Raw genomic sequence first — 27,380 nt, 5'->3', positions numbered from 1 at the left:
TTTCTCTGCGGCTTTCAACCAGTTTCAGGTCCTTCTCTTTGGATGGTTTGCAGTATTTTTATTGAGTTACAGTTGGATTCAACCAAATTACTATTTACAAGTAAGAAAATGCACTGCTTCATGTGATCATGTTGGAAAAAAACAAAGTTGACATGTAGTACTATTCCTTCTTTTATTTAACACATGGTTCATTTCTTGTTTTGTTTATTTCAAAATATTTTCCAGTGCATCTAGCTCACCATCACCTGAGGAAATTATATAAATCTTTACTCATCCTAGCTGCAGTTAGTGCAGTATCAGATAATTTTCCTTCTTCAACCCTGTTTATTTACCCATTGGTTTAATAGTGAACAAACTTATTGCACCCTTATTACATAGATACATCAGCCATTAGATGCACACAGAAAGACAGTGAAGAGCTGCAGATACACCAATGGGATATGCTATATTTTCTGACTGTCTGAAATGTAAATGTCAACATTCACATGGTGTTTTTGTTGGATCTGTGGGGTGAGAATTTTACATATTTGGCCGCCATTTGCTGTCAACATAGAATACAACTTATACAATGGTTATAACTGATAGGTTTGTGATAATAAACTCCAAACCACAAGAACCTTGATGGCAGCAATGTGGGTTTGAGGGGCATTAAGTAATTTTATTGTGAATAGTTGGAAATAAGATAAGCAGACATCCAACAGAATCGGATTGACTGCTTTGAGCTTAACACAAACATTGACAATTATGAATGTGCTTTGTTATGTTTTCTTTGAAATGTTTCCCCTTCTATTGCTTCATCTGTAGATTGTCTTACGACAGCCTTGTAGTACATCAAGCACATCTGTTACCATTAAAGGCACTGGAAATCGTCAGCACCAGATATTAAACAAATATTCATCTTATGGGGATATCACCGTGGCATCAAACCAACATCCTTTTTATATGTTAAAGATCCCAACATGAAGGAAGTTTGAGTTCAAGTCAGCCTGAAGCAAAAGAAATGCTGAATTGATGATAGGTTTATTGCAAAACAAATGTCGGTTTGGCTTTTCCTGAGTGTCAGATGATGAGGTTGGTAATGGGCTGAAGTTCAGATGAGGTGCTGCGACCCAAGCCAAGAGACTCAAATCAGTTTGTGGAAGACATGTAACCCTAGCTGCTATTATTGCTGACACAAGTGTGCGCTGCTGTTGCCCAATGTGCCTCAGTTGTAATAGCTACTTCCATTATCTGCTGTGTTTTCTATGCGAATTTCAGACTTCCACTGCACACAGGATGCAAGATTTAACTACAAACCAGTCATTCCACCACGGAGCACTTGGACCAAGCAATCGCTTAAGTTCAACATCCAATTTTGGCCACCTCGATCCCTTTCTGGTGATAGTTTTAAATAACCAAGATAGATTTCAGTCTCCAGCGGTAATGTCAGTTCAGGCTACAACCACAGTCTGACTGCAGTGAACTGCAATGTTTATGTTTCACTGTGAAAGGTGTACTTTTAGTGTTGCTCAGACACAGACTGTTATTTATCTTTTAAAGCCCTCTGCTGGAAATTGGTTTTGAGGCCAGCAGGCTTGTAAACATACTTGTTAACTGACACAATAAGGATTGTGAACAGGTTTATATCTTAACAGCTTCTGCCTTGAAAACAATGGCATTGTTTGTCAGGTCTGACAAATGACACTCAAGTATAGGAATTCCTTCAGCAACATTCAACATTAACCATGACTCAATGCCCCATTGCCACAAAAAAAGTTAATGCACCGAAATATGTTGTTGCATTTGTGAATACGTTTTAATGCATTAGTGTTTAAGACTACATTTAAGTTAAAACAGTGGTCTTACCTCTGTAGCAGTGTAGCTTCTTGTTGTATATCCCTCCTGAAGAGGTTGCTGATATTCCATTTGCTGGGAGGAGGTGTTGACTCGATAAAAAGCCGATCGCTGGACGTGATTCTGGGTATGGCTATGGGAGATGGTCTGAGGCTTGTGCTGGAAGTTGTCCTTGGGTTGGTAGTCTTGATTCTTTTCTTTGAAGCCAGAACTGCCATAAAACTCCTGATGCGAGGTGAGCTGAGCATCTTCTTCCCTCCCCCCCCCTCGTTCTCTCTCAAGCTCTTTCTCTCTTTGTATCTTGAGATGTTCCTTCTCTCTGGCCTTCTTCATCCCTTTTTCTCTCTCCAGCTCAAGCTCCCTCTCTCTTTCCCTCTCCCAGTGTCTCAGCCTCTCCTCTCGTTCCCTCTCCTGCTGGATCTCCCTGAGTTTCGCCCTCTCAATTTCCAGTTCCCTCTCCTGTCTTTCCTTCTCCTGCTGCCACTCTCTTTCTCTCAACCTCTCTTCCCTGTCCCTGTCCTGAGCCCTTTCCTCTCTTACTCGGGCTTGTTCCCTCTCCTTCTCTCTCTGCCTCTCCCTGCTGGTACTAACAGACATCCTTCGGGATTCCGCAGTGCTTGGAAGCAGGGAACTTTCCTGTTGAAGGCCACCCTGGTAGGAGTATCTCCTTTGGGCTTGATGTTGACCAAGTTCCCGTCCTTGAAGCTCTGCATTTTGCTGGGGCCTGTTCTGCCTCTGACTTGTCAAACTTGACCCATTTGACTTAGACATGGCCTTGCTAGTCTCCTCGAAAAACTTCATTCTATCTGCAAATGGAAGGATATCGGAATCGTCCATTCGAGAACAGGAAGATGAGCGACTGTATGAGGAAGTGGATGAAGGGGTGAAGGCACAGACCCCATGCCTCGACCCTGAGACTCCCAACACCCTCTCACGTGAGACTCCATTCCTTCTGTCTGGTTCAGGTTCTGGTTGAAGTTTATGCTCAGGGGTCCAACGCCAGCGGCGGGCTTTACCAGCAGGAGCTGGTTCCTCCACAACTCGGATTCCAACCCCAAAACTGGGGACTCCTGGGTCAAGAATCTGGACGGATCTAGTTGGACTGTTGCTCTGAGGGCAGGTTGTTGACTGTGGCTGAGGCAGGACATCATGGTTTGATTCAATTGATTCCTCAACTGGTGCTGTGGTACCTGCATCATGGGAACTAACTGGTGAAGCGAATGCAACTTTGGTAGTCCTTTGCTGGGCAGGCAGCTCTTGGTCTGCCCCGTCTTCATTGAGCTCTGGACCCTCTTCCTCTTGTACAGTTTCCCCACTGCAAAGCAACCCCCCTGGACCACGGCTACTTTGGAGCTGGGCCTTTTTCCTCTGGATCTCATTGCGGAGGTTCGTAGCAAATCGCTCATTACGACGGCGGTTCCGACGGTGATTCCTGGACGAGTGTGACTTTCTCAGATCCGGCTCTCCTTCGATAGTCTCCACCTTTTTAAATCCACTTCTTTCTTTGTCCACTGCCCTTTGTTCTTCCAGCAAAGTATCCACACTGCATGCAGCACTAAGAGGCTCAAAATCTCTCTCCAGTATTTGATCAGAGCTCAACCTTCCCTGGGTTGACGATCCAGTGGGGTCCCCTGGTACACTCACAGAGCGGCCCCAAGGATGGTGATGCTCAACTGTGGGTACGGACCCCCCATTAACACCAATCGCTTCCAGTCTCTCACTTGAACCTGGACCATCATCTCCCCCTTCCAAGAACACAGATCCTGGGGTGGAACAACGACTACCACCCCATTTATTTTGAGTATGGGGTTGGTTCTGAGAAGGATCTGTGTCTTCCCTCATAGGCTGGAGCGATGAATGGGGCCACTGACTGTTACAAGAGGACAATGAAGGGTCAGAAGATTTTGCTGGATTGCAAGGCTCCAATGGGGAGTCTTCACTGTCAAACTCCAATAGCTGAAGTTGGGTTGCGAGCAGCTTCTCTGGGGCGCTGTGTCGGTGCAGCCCCCTACAGGAATACTTGGCCTGAGAGTCTATGGTATGAGACTGCCCTTGGACCTCAATGGAGGGCTCTGCAGATAAGGAGCCTGGGGGGGAGGTGCTGAAGGGGACAAGGGGAGCTGTGACTGGGTCAGGGTGGTGATCTGATGCTGTGTCTGAGTTAAAGTTGTTATTAGCACTAGTGTCACATCTTATATGTCTAATGTCTTTAGTATGTCTTTGGATATAGTGCAAGTCCATAGAATCCTCTTTGGAGTTCCCAGTTTTATCACCATCTTCTGTTGCAGAGAAGCCATTATAGATTCCTGATTCAACATTTGGGTAGGACTTTGTTTCTTCATTAAGAGAAGAAACAGTGGAAATTTCAATGGGTGCAGAAGTGCAACGTTTGTTGGCAGAATTAGGGCGACTCCGGGTGGCCCTAAAACTGTCCTTCCTGGTTGGAGGCTGAGGAGGATTCTTCTTTCTCTCAGCTCCCATTTCTCCATTTCTTATTATTTCAAAGTCTTCTCCTCTCCGCTCCTCCTCATAACAGCAAGAGGAGGGCCTCTCTTTTACCTCAACGGGCCTTGGTCTTGTCCTGGTCAGCGACCTGGACTTAAGAACAATGAGCTGTGCCTCACCCAGGACTTCACCAGAAGAATTCCCCAGGGTTGAGGTATCAACACCAGGGTAGCCTCGACAAGTTGGTCCTAGACTCTGGAGGAGGTTATCCATGGAGCAGGCTTCTCCCGGCCTTAGTGTCACTGTTGCGTAGTCAGATGTGTTGGAGCTGGCGGAGAATGAGCTGTAGGCAGAGTCTCTCTTGTTGTTGAAGAGGGCGGGGTCGACGGGTGAATTATGGGAGTCGGAGTAAGGTTGTGTCGTGGGTGTTGGTGTATCCAAGCTCTCCATGGAGCCCAGAGAACTGCTTCGGTCAGTGGAGGAATAAGGTCTGGACAGCTGACCCCACTGCAAGGACAATTCACTGCAGAGACATAAAGACAAAGAAGATCAACTTAAGTCATTCAGACATGCTATCAATTAAGAAATGGGATTTTTTTTTTAGCAAGATTCACATGGCATCTTTTAAAACAGTATGATGTTCCCTCTTGATTGACAAGAGGGTTTACGCGCTAAGAGACTGCACACAAGAAGTCATCTTTGATTTTCAAGTGGCAAGATGCAGTGTTCCCCCAGGACAAATATAGTATATAATACTTGAATAAAACGTTTGAACTGTACAGCTGGGGAATCTGTTTTCTATCAGTCCTGGGCCAACTATCCATGGCAGCCCCATGTGTTTTTAAAGACCCATGGAGGAAGCCTCTTAAGGGGGAGAGGGATTTCCTTCTCATCAACTCTCATTGCCCGGAGTGAAAACCTCTAAGTCATCCCTTGATTCCTCTCTTCCTCACTCATTCCTTTCTTCTCCTTGTGGATTCTTCCTGCCTCATCTCATTTACATCAAATGTGGGGTTAGCGCAAAATGGTAACCGCTTTTTCAATGAAACATTGGAAGCCTCATTCTAGGTTTTATTTTGTGACACAAAAAATGGAAACAAAGGCACTTCCTTTTGGAAAGTAGATCTTTGAAGTTTTGAATTGATTAAAATGAATAATTATCTTACAATAAAGCCTGCTCATAGTTGAGTCAGGACTGACTGTTACAAAAAAATATATTTCTTTGGGGCATAAAATCTGGACGGCACATGGCACCCGTTATCCTTAGCGGCATGAATCAGATCAAGTAAGCCTCCAAAAAACACTATTACTTAAAAAAGGATAAACCGTAATTTTCAAGAGAATCAACAGCAATAAATCTCACAAAAACATCAAATAGTGTGTTGGTCCTTGTGCCATTAAACCACAATGTCCTTTCTTTTAAACAGACTTGTGACCTCTGTTGCACATCATCATCCCCTTTTGTTCCCCTCTCTGCTTTTTACGGTCTTAATACAATCCATAAATTCACAAAGATTCCAAACTTCCTTTTGGATGCCACAAAAGACAACATGATTAAGTTGTTTCCAGTGTAATAAAAGCTTACGGAATGGTGCAAGGAAAATAGATTTCACACATCAGTATTAAGTCCAGCGGGGGATGGGGCAAACAACGTTTCTTTGCTTGGTTTAAATTCAATCCAAAAAGTCAGCAACTAAAATATCTGCTGGCATTTTTATCTAACTATGGTATTCATTTTCCTTTTAAGAAGAGAGGTTGATCACTCACCATTTCTGTGTCTTTGTTGGACTTATTCAAAAAATAAACATGTTTGCAAGGTATACTGAGAAGCACTCACAGACAAGAGGGATTTCTAAAAGGCTCTGATTTCCAACCAGAATGGGGGAAACAACCAGCAGATTAGATGTAGGCTCTTTTCTGGTTGACAAGCCAGGCAAGGATCTGAAAACCATTTTTTTTTTACCACTAACTACTCAGTATTTTTATGTAGTCCCCCAAGGTGTTAAAAGCTCATACTCAGAGTGGAGGACGCCTTGTTGGTCCGACAACGGCCTTTTATAAAAGCAACTGGTCAGATGATCACACTCCCAAAGTTCCATTATCTGCATGAGAAAAATGCCTTTGAAGGAAGTGAGCGAAGAATGAGAGAAGGAGAGGCCGCTGTATAGATCTGACCTGGGTGACGGTCGAGAGGAAGAGAGGAAATGAGACGGGAGCTGGACAGGAAATCACAGTCACTCCTGCCCAATCAGACGGCAATGTGGAACATGTGAGTGTCAGGGCTGACACAGATAAACCAGCGTATACACACACACACACATTCAAATACACAGATACTGGCTGGGTTTATTCTCAATGTGTCATCAGATAACTTCACTAACTGGTGTTTTGCCCTCAGACAATTCCTTATGTTATTTTTGTATTTCCATAAAACACACAGACACACACACACACATGCAGACTGTACAAATTGTCCCTCTGCTCCACACAAACACAGTTTATTGAACGTCTTCCTCTCTTTGTCCACATGTTCTGGGAGTCACATGCCATTGTCCAGAGTTATGCCGGGAGCTGCCTCCTCATCTGATGTTCTGTGTGTGTGTGTGTGTGTGTGTGTGTGTGTGTGTGTGTGTGTGTGTGTGTGTGATGAGATCAGGCAGGACAAACTGTGGGAATAAGAGACCCGCATACACACCCACACACATATACTGCTATCTTATACACGTGGGACCATTAAATCTAACCGTGGTTCCATTATATCACTGATTCTTATCAAAAGGAGAACAGAACAAGGAGCTGACGTACCTCAAAGCTGACAAACAAAGACAGACGATTTTTTTCATTGTGAGTCAATAAACCAACTTTGGTGACTTCCTCTTTCCCTCTGAAGGATTACAGTTAAGCTTTGTGAGATCATACTTCAATACAAAGACTTCTGTTGATAGACACACACCTTCTTTGGTTTTCTTCTTTTCGGAACTATTCAGACTTTTCCCTCCAATTGTTTCACTGATGTATGAAGTCATGCGTTATTCCAATTTGAGATGAATCCATTGGTTATGTAATCAACAGACCTTTATACAGCTACTGTTTGTAGTATGGATCAAAGGCTAAAGTTCTTATATGCTCGAATAGTTGGCTTAAGATCTAAAAAAGTGGCACTCACAAAATATGAATATGGCCACTGTCATCAGTTTTATCCTTTCCCCGTTTTGGGAGACCCCCCCCAAAACTTTACCTGTGTGTCTTATATTCCGATTTTATGGTATTACTACTAAAAGTCAAGCTCTACACATTTCCGTTTGATGTCTTTGGTCAAAGCCACCCCATTGGTTCAGATATAAATTGGCAATGTATCTTGATGAGGATGCTTAAAGCTGCATATGGAGGCTAAAGCTCTACCAAACCTCATGAGTGACTCTCCAAGAATGTCACCACTAATTGAGATACCAATGGGTAGCTTTATTTAATCACATGAGGGCATTTGATGTGTAATTATTGAACACATTTTAAGGCTTTTGTTGAACTGGACAACCCTCCAAACACTGTTCAAAGATGTCAATTTGAAACCTCAATGACGAGCATTTAATTAAATTTTTCTTCTGCCTGACAAAAAGTTTCTACATCATTAATAAAAAAAAACTGAGTGTCAAGAGTCCAACAGTCAGACAAAGAACAGGTCTGATTGGTTATCACTCCGGAATGTTTAAATAGAACCCTGAAATAGACCAATGGGCTTCCTGCGTGGGCAGTGTTGGCTTTAGAACACGGTGATGTCACCTGTTTCCTGGCAACTGTTAGCTTTGGGGAACTGAAAATCCCCCTGAAGAGACACGGACAGGCAGTGACCCGTGAAGTCATGAGGTCCACTGTGTGTGATTCAGAGCTTCACTATCTCGAGGTGGCTGTGGGTTTTTTTACACGACACATTAGGTAAGTCAAATGTAAAACGATTTCATCAGGAGGAATTAGAAGTTTGTCAGAAGAAGAGACGTCATTGAATCTATAAATGTAGGCATAAAAAAGCCAGTCAGAGTCCAGACAAAGTAGGAGGGCAAGCATCCTCCGTTTGATGCTCAAAGTGAAGGGAAAAAAACACATCATCAGTCAAGAATCAACTACGATGGATTCCATCCTCTCACCTGTTGTCGGATGTGTGCCAGGGTAGTGTGTATGGGCCGGGGTGGAGCTGCATGGCAGACAGAGGGGGAGGAGGAGGGAGAGGGGGGGAGTCTGCAGTGGGCAGGCAGGGTGGAGGAGGAGATGGAGGAGGAGGAGGAGGAGGAGGGGGAGAGGGAGGGAGGGGCGGCTCAGATAGCTTTGCCAGGTGCCAGGAGTGAGGCCTGATGACAGGAACGCTGCGTCTGCGAAGGAGAGGAGAGAGGGAGACGCTCAGGTGAGACTCAGTGACAGAAACAAGCATCATCATGACTTTTAAATCAACTACTGAATAAAAATGCCCCAAAGTTACAGCAACAATGTGCAAAAGTCGGTGCGACTTTGTGACCCCGACATGTTGTCCAAAAGAGCCAGAACAACATCTTTTCCACCCTCCTGCTGAACTGCCTCTTCTTTGATGTCTGCGCTGAGAACTCTGAGCTACAACCAGCAAGTTGAGTTCTTCTTTTTGGCTTTTTCTGAAATTTGGCATTAAGTAATTTACTCGACCCAAGATGCACAGATCAAGATCAAGCACTTTGGATATCCAAAAATGTTCCAAAAAAGTGTGCCAACAGAATTCAGAACTACCCTGAAGCTTTGGTTTCACGGTAAATTGTTGCATAAAGTTGCTTAGATTGCGGAAAAAGTGCAAATTTGACTTGCAGAATTACATTTAACCAATATTGTACACGCAATTGCCAATATTAGAGTACACCTAGACACACTTTCAATAAATCCTGCTTTCATAAATATTCAAATTCTCCAGTATTATTAACAGTATAAGACTGTAAATATAATTTAATTTGGATTTATTGGCTCTAGTTGTGGTGCTGTAGAGTTTTATTGCTTCATACTAGCTACCATTCATTGATGGGTGGACACAGCATTAGCAGTATCTGATTTATTGGATCTGGATCTTCAATATTGCTCAAAGCGCCTAACTGTGTTTACATTTTGTCATATCATGAAATGTACCTCTGACCGCATTTACGACCACTTTCGTTTGTTTGGAGGTCATAATTAAAAAGGACATGCTGACAGATTTGCAGCCTGTTGGCGCTGACTCTTAGGGAGTGATTTACGATGTTAACCTATGTAGGTAAACCTTCAACAAATATGTATATGTGAATGTGCAACATTTCTCCCCAGACGGCTGTTATAGTTTCCTTTATCTAAAGTGAGCCACTTTTTCCATTTTGCAACCTCATCACTTTGGGACTACATGATCCTTTAAACCCAATTTGAAGCAATTTCTCGTCAGCATTGGGATGATTTATTCAGGAAAGACGGAGGGAACGACAGCCTTATTTGCAGCCTCGGTTGTAAGTGTCTTGAAGGATCAGGGCTCCCATAAAACTACGGCCCATACCAGTGATACCTTGCCAACCCCAAATCCTGTGGAAAATAACTTCCTTAAGACTCGTTTGCCCTTCTGCTGGACTGCCATTAAAAACTCATCTAACATCTATGTACAGTATGTTCCACAGTCTGATCTGAAGCCAGACATTCCTGTGTATCCCATGATATTCACTAATTCCCTTATACAGACTTCCGATCCCATATGCTGGCCAGATTCAATTCAACCCCCTGCAGACATTGTGTGTGTCTGTGTGTTAGAGTGTGCATGGCTGCGAGACCGAAAGAGAAACAAAAGAGCGTCTTGAAAAAGCTAGATATAATGATATGACAGAGAGAAAGCCCCGTCAGAGTCTGAATGGACCATTATGTGGATATCTTTCCCATTATCACACCGTTGGGAATATTGATGTTGGACTTAAGTAACATACAGAGAAGAAAAAACAGCAAGAGATTTTTTTACGATTAATCAAACTTCACTTTGACTCTGGAGACTTGAGGTATCGTAACTTGGGCTGACTTGGTTCTGAAAGCAACTAAACGGCTGAAGAGTGGTCGAGTTGAAGCTAAAGATAAAAGCTGATCCCCCATCCTGTGAAGTGTCTTTGTTTAATATTCTCAAAATAAAAGTACACAACTGTAAATCAAGACTATCCGGGGTATTTTGGTGGTACAATTTTGGGCGAGGAATGCGGATCCTGGCGCGGCGAGGGAAAGGAAAAGGACCATTTCTGAGTATTATTGTTTATGATAAAGCGGGAGCTGGAGAGCCATTTCCAAAATAAACACCCTCGTTTCCTGGTTCGGGCTCCTTAAGAGGGATTTCTATTTGAGCCCACTGATTGTTCGACTCCGCTGACAATGTCCTTAAATTATCCCCTGAGAAAGTTTACGTAGAGCCTGTGTGTGTGTGTTTCTGTATGTGAGTGTGCAGGAGTATGTGTGGGAACTATCCAAACTCGACCAGACAAAATACCATTATTGAAACCTACCACAAACATTAGCAGACCCCCCCTCTCTCGCCACCGCCTCCCCTTTTCTCCGAGTTTAGCTCTGAGAGATTGATGACTGTGAAAATCAAAATAAATGTTCTGACGCCAAAGTTAAACATGGACTGAAGTATGATAAAGACAAAAAAATCTAAGAACGATGACAAATGTACTGCGATGTAAGAATGTGATAAGGAAAGCTGCAGCAGCAGATTTTTTTTAAGCCATGCAGGGGAGAACAGGAAAGTCCTTTCAGACAGAATAAGCAAACTGTGGTTGGCCAAAGTTTCTCGTACTTCATGAACCCGTCCAATTTGAGTATTTACAAAGTAAGAAGCTGTTGCTATGGTATGTACATAAAGCTCTATTTATTTCTGTCACTGCCAATAATTGGGTATTACTTTAATATTGGTAGAATTTGGGATGTTCAACTCAAAAGTGGGATGAATTTGGTTTAAAATAAAGTCTGAAAGTCAGATGTTTGGGAAAAGTAAAAGGAAGAGTCCTTAACCACAGGTCTTTGGGAGAACCTGAAGATGGTCTCAAATGCACAAATATAATCATGGCAACCTTTCCATTCATTTGTGCAATTTAGATGGTGTGTACACGTTTGCTTGCCATTTTCGGTAATACAAAAAAGATATTACCAAATATTGTGTGTCTCTTGGGCTTCTTTTGTTATTGCTGTGGTATTGAAACGGGTACTTATATCCATTGACATCTGATCGAGGTTTACCATTCTGGTATTGTTGCAAATTTAATAGAAAATACAGTTGTGCTTTTTCAGGATTATTGTGTGAAAATAGCCAGATTCTGACCAGTTTAGTCCTTATATTAATCTTTGTTGTGACTAAGCCCATCAAAGGAAAATAATGAAGAAGTCCAAAGAGGGTCAAACATGACAGTCGAACGGCTAGTGGCCATCCAAAACCCCAAATATTAACATATTTAAAAGTAAAAAGTAAATAAGCAAGATAAGATGTATTTGATTTAAGAGTTACACACATCATCGAAAAGATGTCATTTGATTGGTTGCTTTCGTAATGTGATGGTATAACACATCCAGAGTGTGTCGTCTGGTTTTGTGGGATTAGCTGCTCATCATCAAAGATAACTGAGAAGACACAGAGGCCAAGGAGTACAGAGGTTTGGACGAACATCCACCCAGAAAGGATGCTGTTCTATTTGGTTGATTTTGCAAAAAAAATCAGAAAATGTGTCGGCCCATTTATCTCCCATAAGAGTCCCAAAGCTTTTGTCAGCGATTCATTGAGGTTTTTGGGATCAACTGGAGACAGCTACAGGTCTACATAAAGTCTGAAGGTTGGTCAGGTCACGCAAACTGGAATCACATGAATCAAGCCTTTTGAAGAATTTGTTGGCACTCAGAGGAAACATCACTGCTGCCCCAGAAGTGGAAATTGAGATAATGAGCAAACTGAGGTAACCATAATCAACCTTGAAATCCAATCAGGTTTTGAAGGCAAGTTCCTATTTTTAAATCTATTCTCAAGGGTTTTGATATTGAAAAATGAATAAGTAATGGAGAGAAGAGAACAGAAATGTAAGAAACAAACAAGAAGAAGAAGAAGAAGAGCCGTTGAGTCTGGACAGCTGTCAATGGCGGAGGAACGATGAATACTCCGTCCTGCAGCTCTGAAAGAGGCTCTCTGAAAGGACCGGCTGGAATGTCCCACTTCATGGTCAGAAACTGCAACAGCTGACTGATACCGCAAAGGTCAGCGCGCATAATCGGACTCGCACACAATGTCTCAATACAGTGCAGAGCGAACGCCAGACGGGCAAGCCAGACAAACAGATTTAGACTTCAAAACACAGATTAGGACAGAACTCTTCCGCTTTCATGACATTGGCAGACAAGGAAAGGACTCGCAGGACAAGGACTGAGAGATTCTCTTTAAAGATTAAAAGACTGGAAACAAGTGTGAAAAATGTATCATGGGCTCAACAACACCCTCCCTGGGAAGATGAAAGCATGGCTACTGTTGACTTCCCAAGGCTGAAAACATCAGGTTTTTTACCAAATTGGTGCGAAAGTTCAACGAGGTGAATCATCAAAAATCTCAAAAGGGAAGATAAGACGAACTAGTGATCCTACAGAAGTCTGGAACCTCAGTAGAAATAACACAAGACAATAAGAGTTTCAAACCTACCGGACTCCGCGGACATCAGCTGTCAAACTGATCCCAGTACAAGTCCGAGCATCCTGGAATTCCTGGAGTCCAAGTTCAATTGCACTCTTGTGCGAAAACGCTCTTGCGGACCTTTTTTCCCGGAGATTATCACTGAAACTCGTCACAGCTCTTCTCTTTCACACTGAAGCCGGTTGAGGTCTAGAGAAGAACCAGGTTTCTCAGAACTTCTGAGACTTGGTAGAAAGTGTCCTAAGAGCTGATGTCCATCTGACGAGAAGCTGGCTATGATCTGACCAACCGACGGTCCTCACATCCCCTCTCCCTCCTTTTCCCTCTCTTCCTCCTCCCTCGCTCCTCTCGCTGGAAGACAAAACATGGCTATTTCTCCCTCCTGCACTCTCTGCACTTTTCTGTCTCTCTCTCTCTCTTTCTCTCTTCCCATCTAATTCTCTCTCGCCCCCTCCCAGGCAGGATGTGTGAGTCAGTGGGAGAGGAAGTATTGTGGGGAGCAGATAAAGTGGTGGACGACTGCTAAAATAATACCCAGAGTTTCACAGTGTTAGTGTTCGACAGGAGGAGGGGGGGGGGAATGCAGAGGTACTTCCTCCTTGTGTGTGTGTGTGTGTGCGTGTGTGTGTGTGTTTAGCGTTCATGTGTGTGTTTGCAGAGCATGAAAATGAGATCCAAAGAGCAAAGAAAGCAGACTGAGGCTGTTGGACAGACAAGGGGGCTTTTTTTTTTTTTTCAACTTTTGGCAGACAGACGAGGAAAACAAAATGTGGTGAAAGACGGGGAATGTAAGAGATGATGGGAGGTCCGCAGGAGAATCGGGAGTCGGAGGAACAATTACAGACAAAAACAATGAGGGGAGGTGACGGTTCAACAGCGGGTTCGCGATAAACACCTGACGTTTATCACCTTCCTTATCGCCAAGACTGATAGCATGCATGTCCAATAATGATGTGATGGCCCTGACCATGAGACCCCGTTCTCTTGTTTTTCGTGCAATTCAACTTTGCTCTGTGTTAAACTGTCACTCTCAAAGGATTGCAGAACTCGTGTCCTTCACACACTGATGGCAGCGGTGGCTAAGCAGCGGGTTAAGTGTCTCGCCCAAGGACACATCGGCCATGCAGCTGCAGGAGCTGGGGGATCGAACCCTCGACCTTCCAGTTCAGAGACGACCGACTCTACCAACTGATCCCACAGCCGCCTCCTGTACTAAATGTTGCCATGACGACAGACATAAGCCAACATTCCGCTGCTAACCGTCATCGATAATAAGAGATCATTAAGCCTCTCTCTGGTTTACTGGAAGGGGCCAGGTGGCCTCGTCTGAGGTATGCTAACGGCGGCGATAACGACTGATAACGCCGAACACATAAAAGGAGTGAAAACTTCCGAGGCAGGTGGTCAAACAGGGAAACTCCGCTTGAGTTTACATTTACGATTAATTTGTGTGGTTTGTTATTATCTTGTAGTCTTTAACTTCATACAAAACTTCCAAGTCCACTTCTAATTTTAAAAAACTACAATGGTAACTATGGCAACGTGAAAACAGCTCAACAGCTGATTAAGCTTCAGTTGTTTTAGCAAACAATCTCAATCTTTTCACACTTCTTTGTTGAACCTGAACGGTTAATCTACAATCGGTCAGCTTCAGTTTTATTGTGTGACCAAGTCGTGGATGTAACTACAACATCTACAGGTGATGTCGCCTGATGTCCGTGTCAGCGTTCCTTCTTTATTTTGATATCAGCCTTGAACCTCTCAGGACAAACATCCATCCAGAGGTGTGAGCGTCCGACGTGGACCGTGTTAAAGTTTAACCGACCGCCGAGCAGCGGACACTTTAATAACACGAGGCCCCCTCAGCGGGCTTCAAAGGAAATCCTGGAGACTTGCATGTCCTGCAGACACCCCCGTGTGTGGATGTGAATGTGAGTTATATTCGTGCATGTGAGCAGATTCCGCACATTCCCTGTCTTCCCCCTTCAAAGGGTGAGGGGGTTAACTGTGTCAGAGAGACCTAAACAACCTCACCCTCCTCCTCCTCCTCCTCCTCCACTCTGCGCCTTTGTGTTCGCCTGCAATCAGGAGCTATTTGTTTGCTTTATGGGCCTGGGAGTGTGTGAGTGTGTGTGTGTGTGTGTGTGTGTGTGTGTGTGTGTGTGTGTATGTGTGTGTGTGTGTCCAACGCAATCAGACCTCTGTTGTTTGTCGGTCCTTATCGGCCTTCATTATGGATCTCAGAAAGACACACATGCTTTTGTAGACATGCATTTACTGCTTAGACGTACACATATGTACATGTCTCTCTCTCTCTCTCTCTCTCACACACACACACACACACACTTTTAAATACCAGGTGATCAGTACAGTGAGACAGGACTCATACCAGAGGTCGCTGGCAGGAAGGGTGAAGCCCGCTTTAGCATCTGCAGCACAATGCGCTGTTTGTTACTGCTTGATCCCATACATCGTGTGTGTGTGTGTGTGTGTGTGTGTGTGTGTGTGTGTGTGTGTGTGTGTGTGTGTGTGTGTGTGTGTGTGTGTGTGTGTGTGTGTTTATGTGTGTGTGTGTGTGTGTGTTAACGTGGTTAATCAGCACTGCTATTTACTTCAGCCAACTGTCTGAGGGACTATAAGAAGGTTGTTAAAAATGTTTCCAGAAACTTAAATGTGAATTTTACGCCGCTCCATCAAACATGTCTTCATGTGTCTCATGTTTCTAAACGATGTAGAAGAGTTAAAATGTGCTCCTCTCTCTGCTGACTGCTGCTGGAGGCAGAAACACAACATTAGGATTACTCACTCCTGGGGAGACTTAAGAAGTTTATATGACCGGGTCCTAAGAGTTTAAGTCAATGCACTTAAGGCCGGGAGTTGAAGATGTTAAAGCATTAAGAAGCAGTTGAAGTGGGCAGCAACATTCAATTCATGAAGATGAACCAGGAAGTTGATAGAAAAATTAATGGAGTAGGGCGGGCCGCACAATTAATCAGAATTTGATCCTTACCGCAACATTGCAAGATTAAACGACATATTGTTTTCATCGCTGGTAAGCCTAGTGTGCAGCTTAAACGTTTATCAAACTCAAAGTGCTGAAAGGAGTTGAAGAGAAGTGAAAGGTGTGGGGCGCAGGTAGGCTAACAGGTCGTCTCATGTAGGAAGGTTATACTTCTGATCGAGAACTGCTCTGATGAAGTTGTTTTTTTAAATGTCTCAGGACTCTTTTTGACCAGTTGTTTGATAAGTGTGTTTCCCTCCCTCCTGTCTCTCTTCTTGTGCCCTTACTGGTTTAGATAAAAAGCCAATCTTATGGGAATACATTGAATGACTTCAGTCACAGTCATGTAAATATGAGACTATTCTTACTGTGTTTATTGTTATATTGTTGTTGATATTTAATGTTGTACCTGTACATAAGAGAGCACAGCTCACCGAGGTTAAATTCCTTGTGTGTGTAAGCATAGCTGTCCAATAAATCTGATTCTGATTCTTCACATAGAAGCTTTGCTAAAAATTCTAAATGCTAAAACGGGCGGAAAAAGGTGCCAACACAAGGACCGACAGAAGAGAAAACACAAGAAAAAACTAAAGAATCGTACTGTATGCTCATCGTCAGTCCAATGTGATGTTGTTATCCCAGAGGGGAAATGACACCAGAGAGGAAACCTCAAAACAACCATGTGAGGCGCCTGTTAAATATTTGATTATATGTATTATATTTATTGCTTCTGTTCTGACAATCCGTCCTCCTGTTGGAACGATCGTCACATGTTTAGAGATTCAATGGATTTGGTTTCTTTCCCATAATAAAGACGTCTCGTTAAAAGTCCTGACTGAATTAAAACTTTATTAAACGCTTGATTACAGCAAAACTCTTACACAACATTCAATATGACTTTTTGTTCTTCCATTTTAATTCCTCCTGATTACTTTCCTTCTGTTTGCTTCTCCACGCTCTTTTGGTTTTCCTCTTTTTCAAACGTCATTTTACATTTGAATGTTCACTATTTAAGGATCAAATATGGAGGAGTATAATGAGCCTAAAAGCTAAAATCACCACCTGAAACTTTCCTGTAACATGAATTCGTTCTCAATAAGTAAAGTCAACCTGCAGACATAAATCAAAGATATATATTAAACGACATGGTCGCAAATTTGAAACCTAAACGGAGGCAGATGACATTCGCTGTAATCCCATCAGTGTTTCAAAACTGTAATTAAATGTTGACATAATGTACACCCTGGACCAGCATGTTCAGTCTGTGAGTCTGCAGAGAGACTTTATAATATGTTATGAATCATCTGTGCAGCTGTTGTTCCTCCTGTCTGACAGTTTATTCAGTTAAAGGCGGGTTGATATGGACCAGAAGTCATTTCTCGATTTTGGTTTTAGATGAACTGCGATACAGAAAATATTTCTCGATTTTGTTTTCTGTAAAGAGATGACAAAACCAAAGTCAGTTGTAAGTCAAATCACACGTATGTGAGGGGTACAGAGTGATCTCCGACTAGTTCACTGGTCTTAAAGGTCACACGTTATCCTCCTTTTAAACCAGTTTAAATCAGAGCTCCTCAAAACATGTCTGCCTCTTCATCTGACGGCAGCGTTCACAGGCGTTAAATATCAGATTATGGAAATAATAAATCTTCTTCCTGGAGGTGTGGTTTTCCTTTTTGAGGTCATATCGAGGCATCACGGTTTCATTTCAACCAGTTTCACAAATATATAAAAACTACTCATAGGAGCTTTAATATTTAAAGTCAAAACACTGAAAGTTTACATACACATTTTATCTGTTTTTTTAATCAGAGCAAAGTGAAAGAGTTTTAATTTATTCTGACAATATAACAGCATTTGGGTCTCGTAAGACTAAAATAAAAAGTGAAATAACTTTAATAAAGGTTGTATTTCATGTCTTTAATTGCAGATCTCTCTCAGAGCCTTGAGGATATTTTTGGAGTATTTTTTGTTCTTTTTTTCATTAAAAATGGGAACAAACTGATTAAAAACCACTAAAGTACCAACATGGAGCGGGCGAGCGAGGTCACAGAGTTTAAAGGGCTCTCTCTCTCTCTCTCTCTCTCTCTCTCTCGACGTTATGTTTTAGTGTGATGATACTTTATGTGCTGGTTCTTCTTCTTTAACACATCTTTTCAACATGTGTGTGTGTGTGTCAAAGTTGGCATCAAGGAATTTGTGTCCACCTGAGACAACCATTCTATGAGTGTGTGTGTGTGTGTGTGTGTGTGTGTGTGTGTGTGTGGGGAGAGAGAGGCCAGTGTCATGTATCATGGAGTTGCGGTTTAATGGGCCAGTTAATAAAAACCAGGCCAGAGGAGACAGATAAACTGTAGAGGACCACACGCGTGGAGGACAGAGTCACACACACACACACACACACACACACACACACACACACACACACACACACACACACACACACACACACACACACACACACACACACACACACACACACACACACACACACACACACACACACACACACACACACACACACACACACACACACACACACACACACACACACACACACACACACACACACACACACACACACACACACACACACACACACACACACACACACAGGTGTATGTCATTTGAAGAATTTAAAGGTGAGCTAAAAAGGGGGAATAGGTAGAGTTTGAATTTTGGGTTTACGATCGACATTTCTTTCACTACATCCAGCGATGACTTAACTCTAAATTAATTCTCAATCTGAGTTTCGATGTGGGGGAGAAAGGGGGAGGGGGGAGGAATCATGCTCGGGCACTGTATGAAACAATCACGCCTAATGTGAAAACACCCTGAGTTCATGGCCACATCTATTCGATTCGATTGTGAGAGTCACCGATGCAAAGCAAGCCTGTGATTGGCCCTCACCTTCCACCAATGGCTTGGTCCCGCCTCCTTTTATTGAGCAACCCAGATCGGCGAAGAATTGGGGAAAGAACTTTATGCCAGTTTGGCTAATGGAAGAATACAGGTGACTCAACTCGTCGTCTGGGGAAATTAAGAGTCTCAGTTCTTACGTGAACCAGCGTTTTATCACCGCGATGAACTGCCAACCTCATAAACTCACTTCTTTGGACCTCAGGCGACCCCCCCCCTGCCCCCCCCGCCGCCCCCCCATCTGTTCATCCTGTTGATTTAAAATGTTCCAGCAGGCGAATTACTCAACGACTTAACACAAAAACACACATAACTTCATATTTTTCTGTCCACAATGTTCATAATTCATCCATCACAGCATCACTACTTAAGTCATTTACAGTCAGGACCCTAATCAGACCCAGGATGGTGTGTGTGTGTGTGTGTGTGTGTGTGTGTGTGTGTGTGTGTGTGTGTGTGTGTGTGTGTGTGTGTGTGTGTGTGTGTGTGTGTGTGTGAGGAAGAGGTCTTGAGGTATTTGAGGAATGTCCATTGTTCACTTTGGGAAGGAGTGATGGGGGGCAGACTATTGTGTTTCATGCTTCTTGGCACCGCAGACCTCAGTCCTGCCCCGGTCTCCTGAGACCCTGTGGTACAAAAAGTCTAAACAACGGGGATGTGTGTTTGTGTGTGTGAGCGTGTGTGTGTGTGTGTGTGAGCCCATCAATCTGTCTGCTGCGGTCAAATTCCAAACAAACATATGACTGTTTTTGGTGTGTGTGTGTGCACACGCAGCGGTATAAAACAAGCTTCTACTGACATGAAAACCAACAAAAAAAACTGAAAGAGCGAGTCGGCGTGTACACGAAGACGATGTGGAGCGTCTGCGGATCGCAAACTCTTCCAGGAAAACGATGAAAACATACGTTTCAAGTGGACGAGAACAAACACTCTGTGAAATTGAGCAGCGCTGCCGAAGAAGCTCAGAAGGTCCAAACTGAGGACGAAAACCGAGACACAGATATTTTAACTATCTGGCTTTTTGTTCCGACCTTGATCCAAAAAACATCAAGACATGGGTGAAAGGTTCTGACACTATAGGACCAAAAATCTCTAAAACTATATTATGCATAAGATAGGATAGATCCTGGCCTCAGATACTCTCATCTATGTTTACTAGAAGCCCCAATAAATGTGTTAACAGAGGTTTTATCGTTGGGACGTCGTCAGCCAAAGCCAGGTTTGTCTAGAGTTAAGTTAAAAAAAAGAACTTTCGAGTTCAGGCACCGATGTTTGATGAAAACGACTGGTTCACAATCTGTGTTCTAATCCCTCTAAAAGGGGTTCATCTGGGTTAAAGTGAGCGCTCTGTGTGGTCCAATCAGGTTGTTCAAAACGTTGTTGTCGGTGTTAAAAAAAAAAAATGTAATATGTATGTAACATTCGAACGCATTCATAGTGTATCCAGTTGTGATGGTTTCGTATCCTATGGCAACGCAGTGGCATATCGCAATGGATCAGTCGTATCATTTCATATTGCATTGTATCCCAATGTGTCTTTTTGTATCTTAACATATCCCATGTATCACATTATGTGCATGGGGGGGGGGGGGGGGGGGGGGGGGCTTAGCCATGTGGGGAACAACAAGGACGTTCCCCAATCTGTTGGCACCAAATTGAAAAAGACTAATTTGCTAAAATGTCTTCATATTCTGCATCATTAGGAAACACTGAAATGAATGCCAAATGTCTGATTCTGAAATGTAGAGTAGAGCAAAGGATCACTCCCTCTCAACACTAAAACGTTTTAGTCATAGCCCTCTTTACTTCAAAATGTGTTGTTAAATGTTATCCAAGCACATCAAAGTGTAAAAAACGTATTCAGATTCTTCTCTTACGTCAGAACAACATTATTGAAGTAAGTGTCTGAATCTGAGGAGTGGTCCATGTTGAAGTCTGAGTCACGTGTCCAACATGTCAAAACTTTTTGCTCTTTTCATCTCTTTGTGTCTTTCACCTACTTTCCCGTCTTCCATTCTTTCATCTCGTCTTCCTCCTCCTCCTCCTCCTCCTCATGCGAGCGCTTACCGAACGTGTAACAGATCAAAGCGTGAGCTCGGATGAAAGAGCTTTGTCATGAACTTCTGTTTATCCTGTCAAAGACATCAAACATGGTATCGGCCTCGCTTGTAATTATCGTTTTTAATTTCCTTTTGTTTGCTCCTCCTGCTGCTGTAAACGTTTTTTCATGCCGCCGCGTCACTCCGGCCTCCGTCTGTTTGAAACGTTTTCTGCTTTGATGCCCTTTAATCTGACAGCTTGACTTCTCTAAATGTTTGTTTTGATTATGCTACTGAAGAGATCACTTCTGTTTATTTTACTTCTGTAAAATCAATCTTTTCATGTCACTTTTCTTCAAAGAGCGGCAACGTTTTAATGGGTAGCAGGTGGTTCTGGTTGCCTGGCAACAACATTTAATAGAATAAAACTCCATTTGTTTGAGTTAGAAATCAATTTAAATTGGATTACATTGTTTTTTAGTAGAAAATGAGGTGCCAAGTGAGTCAAAAATGAAGAATCCTACAAAACTCCCTGGATTAAAATGACAAGCTTTGCTGAATTTGAGACCTTAACCAAAGCAAAGAGTTTGTTCTCTTCCCACTGGGCTCTACTTTACATGTTTACTTGGATCGTTTGACGCGCAGTGACGCACAAAGACTGGCACAACCGCAAAGAGAAAGTTAACAAACCCAAACCCAAAGTTTAGGCGACAAAAAAAGACTTGAACTCTTGAAGTCTCTGCTTGTTTTTTGTTTCCAAATCCATCCTCGTGTCAGTGATATCACCGTCCATCGTTGGTGACCACAGCCTGAAAATGGTCTTCTCGTATCATATTAATGAACTACCACGGTGTGCTGGCATGGAGAGTCATTCCCTCTCACGCATGTGCAGAATGTGCCTAGTGGTTGGCCGTCGGCTGTAGTCTTTGCGGTGTGTTCTAGTGCAACTTTTTGGCCAAGACAAAGGCAACGTTAGGCGACACCAACTAGTTCTTTGCCGTTGCCTCACCAACCGCGACGACAGCGATTCAAAATGTTGAATCAGCTGAAAAAAGGCACACGCGGGGCCGACAGGTAGCGACAGAGCTGGACGCACCGCAAAAACTAGGGCGACAATCGCTCACTGTCGGTTCAGCTTGGACCGATCGCAGACGATCTCCTTGGTGTGTCAGGGCCGTAAGTGGGGATTGTGTGGGCACATTTCGTGGAGTCTCTAGTTGTTACCTGTAGCTGATCCGTTGCTACAAACCCGACCCCATTGTCAGGTCTGACAGAATACAAGTCATACTCATTTTCAACTCAAGAGAGCATGTGTGATTTCAGGAAAAATCTTTAAGTCTAAACGTCTTCTATTTCCTTGTCCGCTTGGCTTCCTTCGATAGAGTGTCAGTAGCTTGCACATCCCACCTTTACAATGCCAAACTCTAGAAATGGACACTCCATATATGCATCTACACCTGCATCTAGAGAGTAATTTCCAGCTCCATTATTAGCGGTGAATAAATAGTTTAGTGTCGGTCCAGTTCCCATTAAAGCGTCTTCTTTCCCCCACAAACATAAACACAAAGTTTCACCGACACATTAAGTGCAAGGTGGACCGGAAACTTTGGAAAGAACGGGAAATGATGCAGAGGTTGAAGAATGTCCCCCTGCTAGAAACTAACACACACACTAAAACGCACTAAAACACACATACAGGGTACAGTCGGATCTAACAAAGGGGTCGGTGAAAACAGGAAGTACTATAAGAGGGAACATTTCCAGGTCAGGTCAACAAAACATCCCTGACATTCCTTCCTGTCCAGAAATATAACACAAAAATCACACGTTGCTGTTTTTTTAACGGGTTGTTGCAAAGTTTTAAAAAGGTCATTCAGGGAACGGCCAAATTAATGTTTTCTCTCCAGTATCTTAAAGCCAGTACAGATAAAGATCCGTCAAGGCAAAACTGTTATCTATGTTTTCTGCTGCAGCGTAGTTAAACTGTACAATACTTTGAATCTGTCACATAGATTAGAAACATTTCATTAAGGAGTTAATCACTTAATCAGTTTGCATTTGACATGATGCATGACTTATAAAGCGCATCTATTGTTTTATCTTCAAGCCATGTTTACTTTTCCTTCTTTAAAGTGGAAACATTCTCACTGACACATCCTCCAAGTGAAGATTAATTATGGACATTTAGATTTTATCGAGTCATTTTTCCTCAAAGGATGGCAGAGGAGGAAACCCCCAGAGAAACTATTTAGTGGAAGAACTTTTAGACAGCATTCAGAGTTAGAAAAACTTTCACTTAACCCCAAGTTGCTCCCACTGCTTCGGCGGCGGGGTGTGAATGTGTATGAGTGGGATTAGTTACTTCTGATGGTCTCTTTACACAGCAGCCTCTACCATCAGTGTGTGAATGTGTAGGTGTGACCTGCGGTGTAAAAGAGCTTTGAGTAGTCAGAAGACGAGAAAAGAAATAAAACAAGCTCAAGTCCATTTCATCAAAATGAATTAAAATGGGAAAACATGTTTTCAGGTTTTCACATAATCAATGTTTGCGTTTGGCGACCTTATAAATTATCTTTTGTTTATGTTTTTGTCTTGGCTTTTTTGTGAGAGCACACGTTGTTCTTAAAGACAGTGGATGTCTTAATTACGAGGAAAATAAAACACAAGTTAACAGCAGTGTGGTTTCTTTTTCACCCACAGTTTGCTTGTTAAAAATATCCATAAAGCATCACTCCTGGATTTAAACTCAAACACACACTGCCGTCTTATTCTCTCACTGAGCCGCTGGGCAGCCCAGTAAATTCCTGTGGTGTGCCAAATTTAGCCTGCAGGCCCGCTCGCCTTTGAGCAGCACCGGACAAAACAGAGAGTCAGTGAATAAAAGCCGAATTAATGCAAAACGTTTGGAGAAGAATCTCAGAGTTAAATTACACTGAAGGGGTTTTAAACATCCTTCAAGGAGTCTGAAAACACAAGAATCAAATGTTTTTCATTTCCTGTCTTACACAACTTCTTCTTACTGTAATGGAAACCTGTCAGATACAATGTGGCCATTTTTAAATCCCATACATGCCTCCATTTCAAAGCCAACCTGTGGTACAAAAGCTCCATTTTCCAACCTGAACAAATCACCGCCTCCGCTCGCCAGCTCCTCATTTCCCTTCTTCTGCGTTTACATCATATCATTAAATCCAATATTAACATTTTCCCCGCTTGTTGAGAAAGCCCTTTTTATTCACACATCCATCCCGCTGTAATGTGAAGTACTGAACGGGGGGGGGGACCCCTGGTGTGTCATTTCCTGATGTTTCCAAAAGACGTTCATGTCGCTGCTCGGCCTCCCAGGTTAGATTGAGTGACTTTTAATTGAGCTTAGAATAACACAAAAGGCACAAAAACCCAACAGACTAACACTTACTGAAAGGCTTATACACACAAATGAAAACACACATTTGAAAACTTTCCAAACAGGTTGGCAGAAAATCTGTTTGGCCGGCGGCCATCTTGGACGTCGACGTAGTTTAAGAAGAAGGAGAGGCCTCCAGAATAAAGGTCCAGTGAATGTAGAGACACACAAACATTTAATTCATAACTTAGATTCTAAAGACGGAGACAAGGAACTGCTGTTGAAATGAAGCCCATCAGAAAAAGACTAAAGACCATTTTCGACGACTGGTTCACCAGAACTTTGAGTTCCAGGTAGTGTTGAAGTCAAGACCACAGACAAAGACATCCAGAGACCAGAGCACTCCAAGACCGAGTCAAGACCAAGACCAAGACCAAGACCAAGACCAAGACCAAGACCAAGACCAAGACCAAGACCAGTGACGTTCAATCTGAAGTAACGAAGTAACGAGCTTAGCTGTGGGGTTGTGTGGCGCCGTAACACAGGACAAGACCATAACCAGATTCCTGATGATCTTGTCAGCCCGTCGACTCTTCTGTTGTTTTCATAAATTAACGACTTTGTGCTGCTTCTTTGCTCTTTCTCCGACATGTTCTTACTCCAATAAGTCAACTTCTACCTCCAAACTTGTTTTTCTTCTGCTGAAACAACATCGTCAGGTTTTATATTCCTAATAACGCGTTGCTAAAAAGGTGGTAACGACTTCTGGCTTTTGACTAACAGCCTTTTCCACTGGTAGAAACTGTACAACCAGAGCCAAGTGAACAAATGTGACCGAGCTGTGTGTGTGTAAGTGTGTGTGTGTGTGTGTGTGTGTGTGTGTAAGTGTGTAAGTGTGTAAGTGTGTAAGTGTGATGTCTGGCGTCTGCAGAACCTTCCAGAGGGTTCCTTGTTCCTACGGGTAATGAGGGAAAACCCGGCTGGCACCGAGACGAGGTCAAAGTGCAAACGGGGGGTTGCCGCCCCAAATACTGATGCTGAGGTCGGCCATTAGTGTCAGAGACCTGTCAATCAAAGTGAGTTTAATTCATGTGGTTAAAGAGCGCCGGTCAAAAATACAAACAACGTCTTCATGATGGCATTAAGAGAGAATGAAACACACAAACTTAACCACAGATTTAAGGTCATTTTTATTTCATTTTTATTAGATGACGTCTTTATAAGGACGGATTCTAACAGGCGTTTAGTATCAGAGCTGTCGGCTTTAACGTGTTAACGGCGATGCAGCTAACGTCGAAATAAATGCATTCGTTATTTTTATTCTGTACTTCTATTCGTTTTATTCTGTTATTCTTTAATTTTCTACAATAATGGACGGAGAGAATGTTTTTGGTGCAGCTGAAAATGCTGACTGAACACATACACATCATTCCCACACACACACACACACACACACACACACACTGTGTTGGGAAAGCCCCTCAGAGTCAGACATGCAGCACATACCAGACACACAGACACACAGACACACACACACACACAGACACACACACACACACACACAGACACACACACACACACACACACACACACACACACACACACACACACACACACACACACACACACACACACACACACACACACACACACACACACACACACACACACACCACACACACACACACACACACACACACAGTGGACTTGACTGGGTGGTATGCTCTTAACTAACAGCATTCCTGAACACAAACATGTCCATCTGTCTGTATGTGTGTGTCGTTGTACTGTACATTTTAGTGTGTGTGTGTGTGTGTGTGTGTGTGTGTGTGTGTGTGTGTGTGTGTGTGTGTGTGTGTGTGTGTGTGTGTGGTTGTACTGTACATTTTAGTGTGTGTGTGTGTGTGTGTGTGTGGGGTTGTGTGTGTGTGTCTAACAGCATTGGACAGGCGTTCAGTCTGCTGTAGAAACAGGAGCAGGAACACTGGACAACTTTCTGACTGCTGCAGCGGCTGATCTGGTTTCAAAGGCAGAACGAGAGAGCGAGACGTTCTGCTGCCAAACAGCTGCCTGAAACCATCCGAGGAGAGACAGCCCTGAAACCTGAAGCTTTCAGACTGCTGTTTAGACCGAGTCCAGGTACGAGCTCAAGAAGATAGATCCACATCACGGTGGAAGAAAAGGTTTTAAAAAATAAATAACAAACATGTGCTGCACTTCCATATGTGTCCACTAGGTGGCAACCATCACCCTGAGTGCTGCAGGCTAGATTTAATTAAATCAAAATGAAGTCTTTTAAATAAACTTAATTTATAATAACATTTATTTTACAAAAACATAATTTTGTTTTGTATAAAATATATAAAGCCTGAGATTTCAGATGCTGATCTACATCAACAATCTTTAATGGGGGGTTGTTTGTTTATTTTTCGTTCTTTTTATGCCTTTATTGTAGAGACAGGAAGAGGATAGAGAGAGAAGTCGGGGACAGAGAGAGAGAGGGGGGAATGACATGCAGGAAAGAAGCCACAGGTCGGATTCGAACCCGGGTCGCTTGGAGTACTATAGCCTCCGCACACTTACCACTAGGCAAAGTAAAAAAAAAAAAAGGAACATAACATTTTGGAACATAGGGTATAAAAAAATAAAATAAATACATAGTACCTTGGTTTAGTGACATTTGATTCTGATTCTGACAAATATATTTTAAAGGTGATTTAAAGAGGAACAGAGAAAGTTTGATAATGAGATTAAAGTGAAAAATAAAAAGCTCCATTAATAAAAGTTTCCTGTAAATCAGCGTTTGGTTGAAATGTGGACTCGGATCATGTTCATCTGATCTGCAGCAGCTTCTCTCTTTAAGGTTTCTGTGCGATGCCAACTTGACTTTAGTTCATGCAGTGGAAATATTTCTGACATTAGTTCTGCTTCCTGAGCCAAAATACCAGCGTCAGGCTGAGAGGAGGGGGGGGAGGGGGGAGGGGGGGGAGGGGGGGGAGCAGGAGCACCAATGGGTTGTTTTTAAGGCAGCACAGACACTTTAAAGATTCTGATACCAATGTTTATTTTACCTTTTGGACTGATCCTACGTCTGAGTCTGCGAGCTCTGAAGCATCTTAAATCCTA

The 27,380-nt window shown here is 42.9% G+C and overlaps 1 protein-coding gene across 2 annotated transcripts in view; it reads right to left on the bottom strand.

The window, feature by feature from the left end:
- Nucleotides 1-27,380, bottom strand: part of shroom4 (shroom family member 4) — a 61,523-nt gene that overhangs the window by 7,945 nt on the left and 26,198 nt on the right. Inside the window, exons 1-3 of one of the 2 annotated variants that reach the window (XM_029282662.2) lie at nucleotides 12,959-14,879; nucleotides 8,421-8,642; nucleotides 1,846-4,801 (exon numbers count right to left, since the gene is read on the bottom strand). In XM_029282662.2, coding sequence (XP_029138495.2) covers nucleotides 1,846-4,801; nucleotides 8,421-8,473 — 3,009 coding nt within the window. In that variant the 5' untranslated portion in view covers nucleotides 8,474-8,642; nucleotides 12,959-14,879. Of the gene's footprint in view, nucleotides 1-1,845; nucleotides 4,802-8,420; nucleotides 8,643-12,958; nucleotides 14,880-27,380 lie in introns of those variants that run through there. The other variant, XM_065950790.1, reaches the window with a different exon arrangement.

Source organism: Labrus bergylta, chromosome 22 (genome assembly GCF_963930695.1).
Source record: "Labrus bergylta chromosome 22, fLabBer1.1, whole genome shotgun sequence".
Lineage (NCBI taxonomy): Eukaryota > Metazoa > Chordata > Actinopteri > Labriformes > Labridae > Labrus > Labrus bergylta.
Note: the sequence above shows the minus strand (reverse complement) of the source record. Positions and strands in the feature narration are given on the sequence as shown.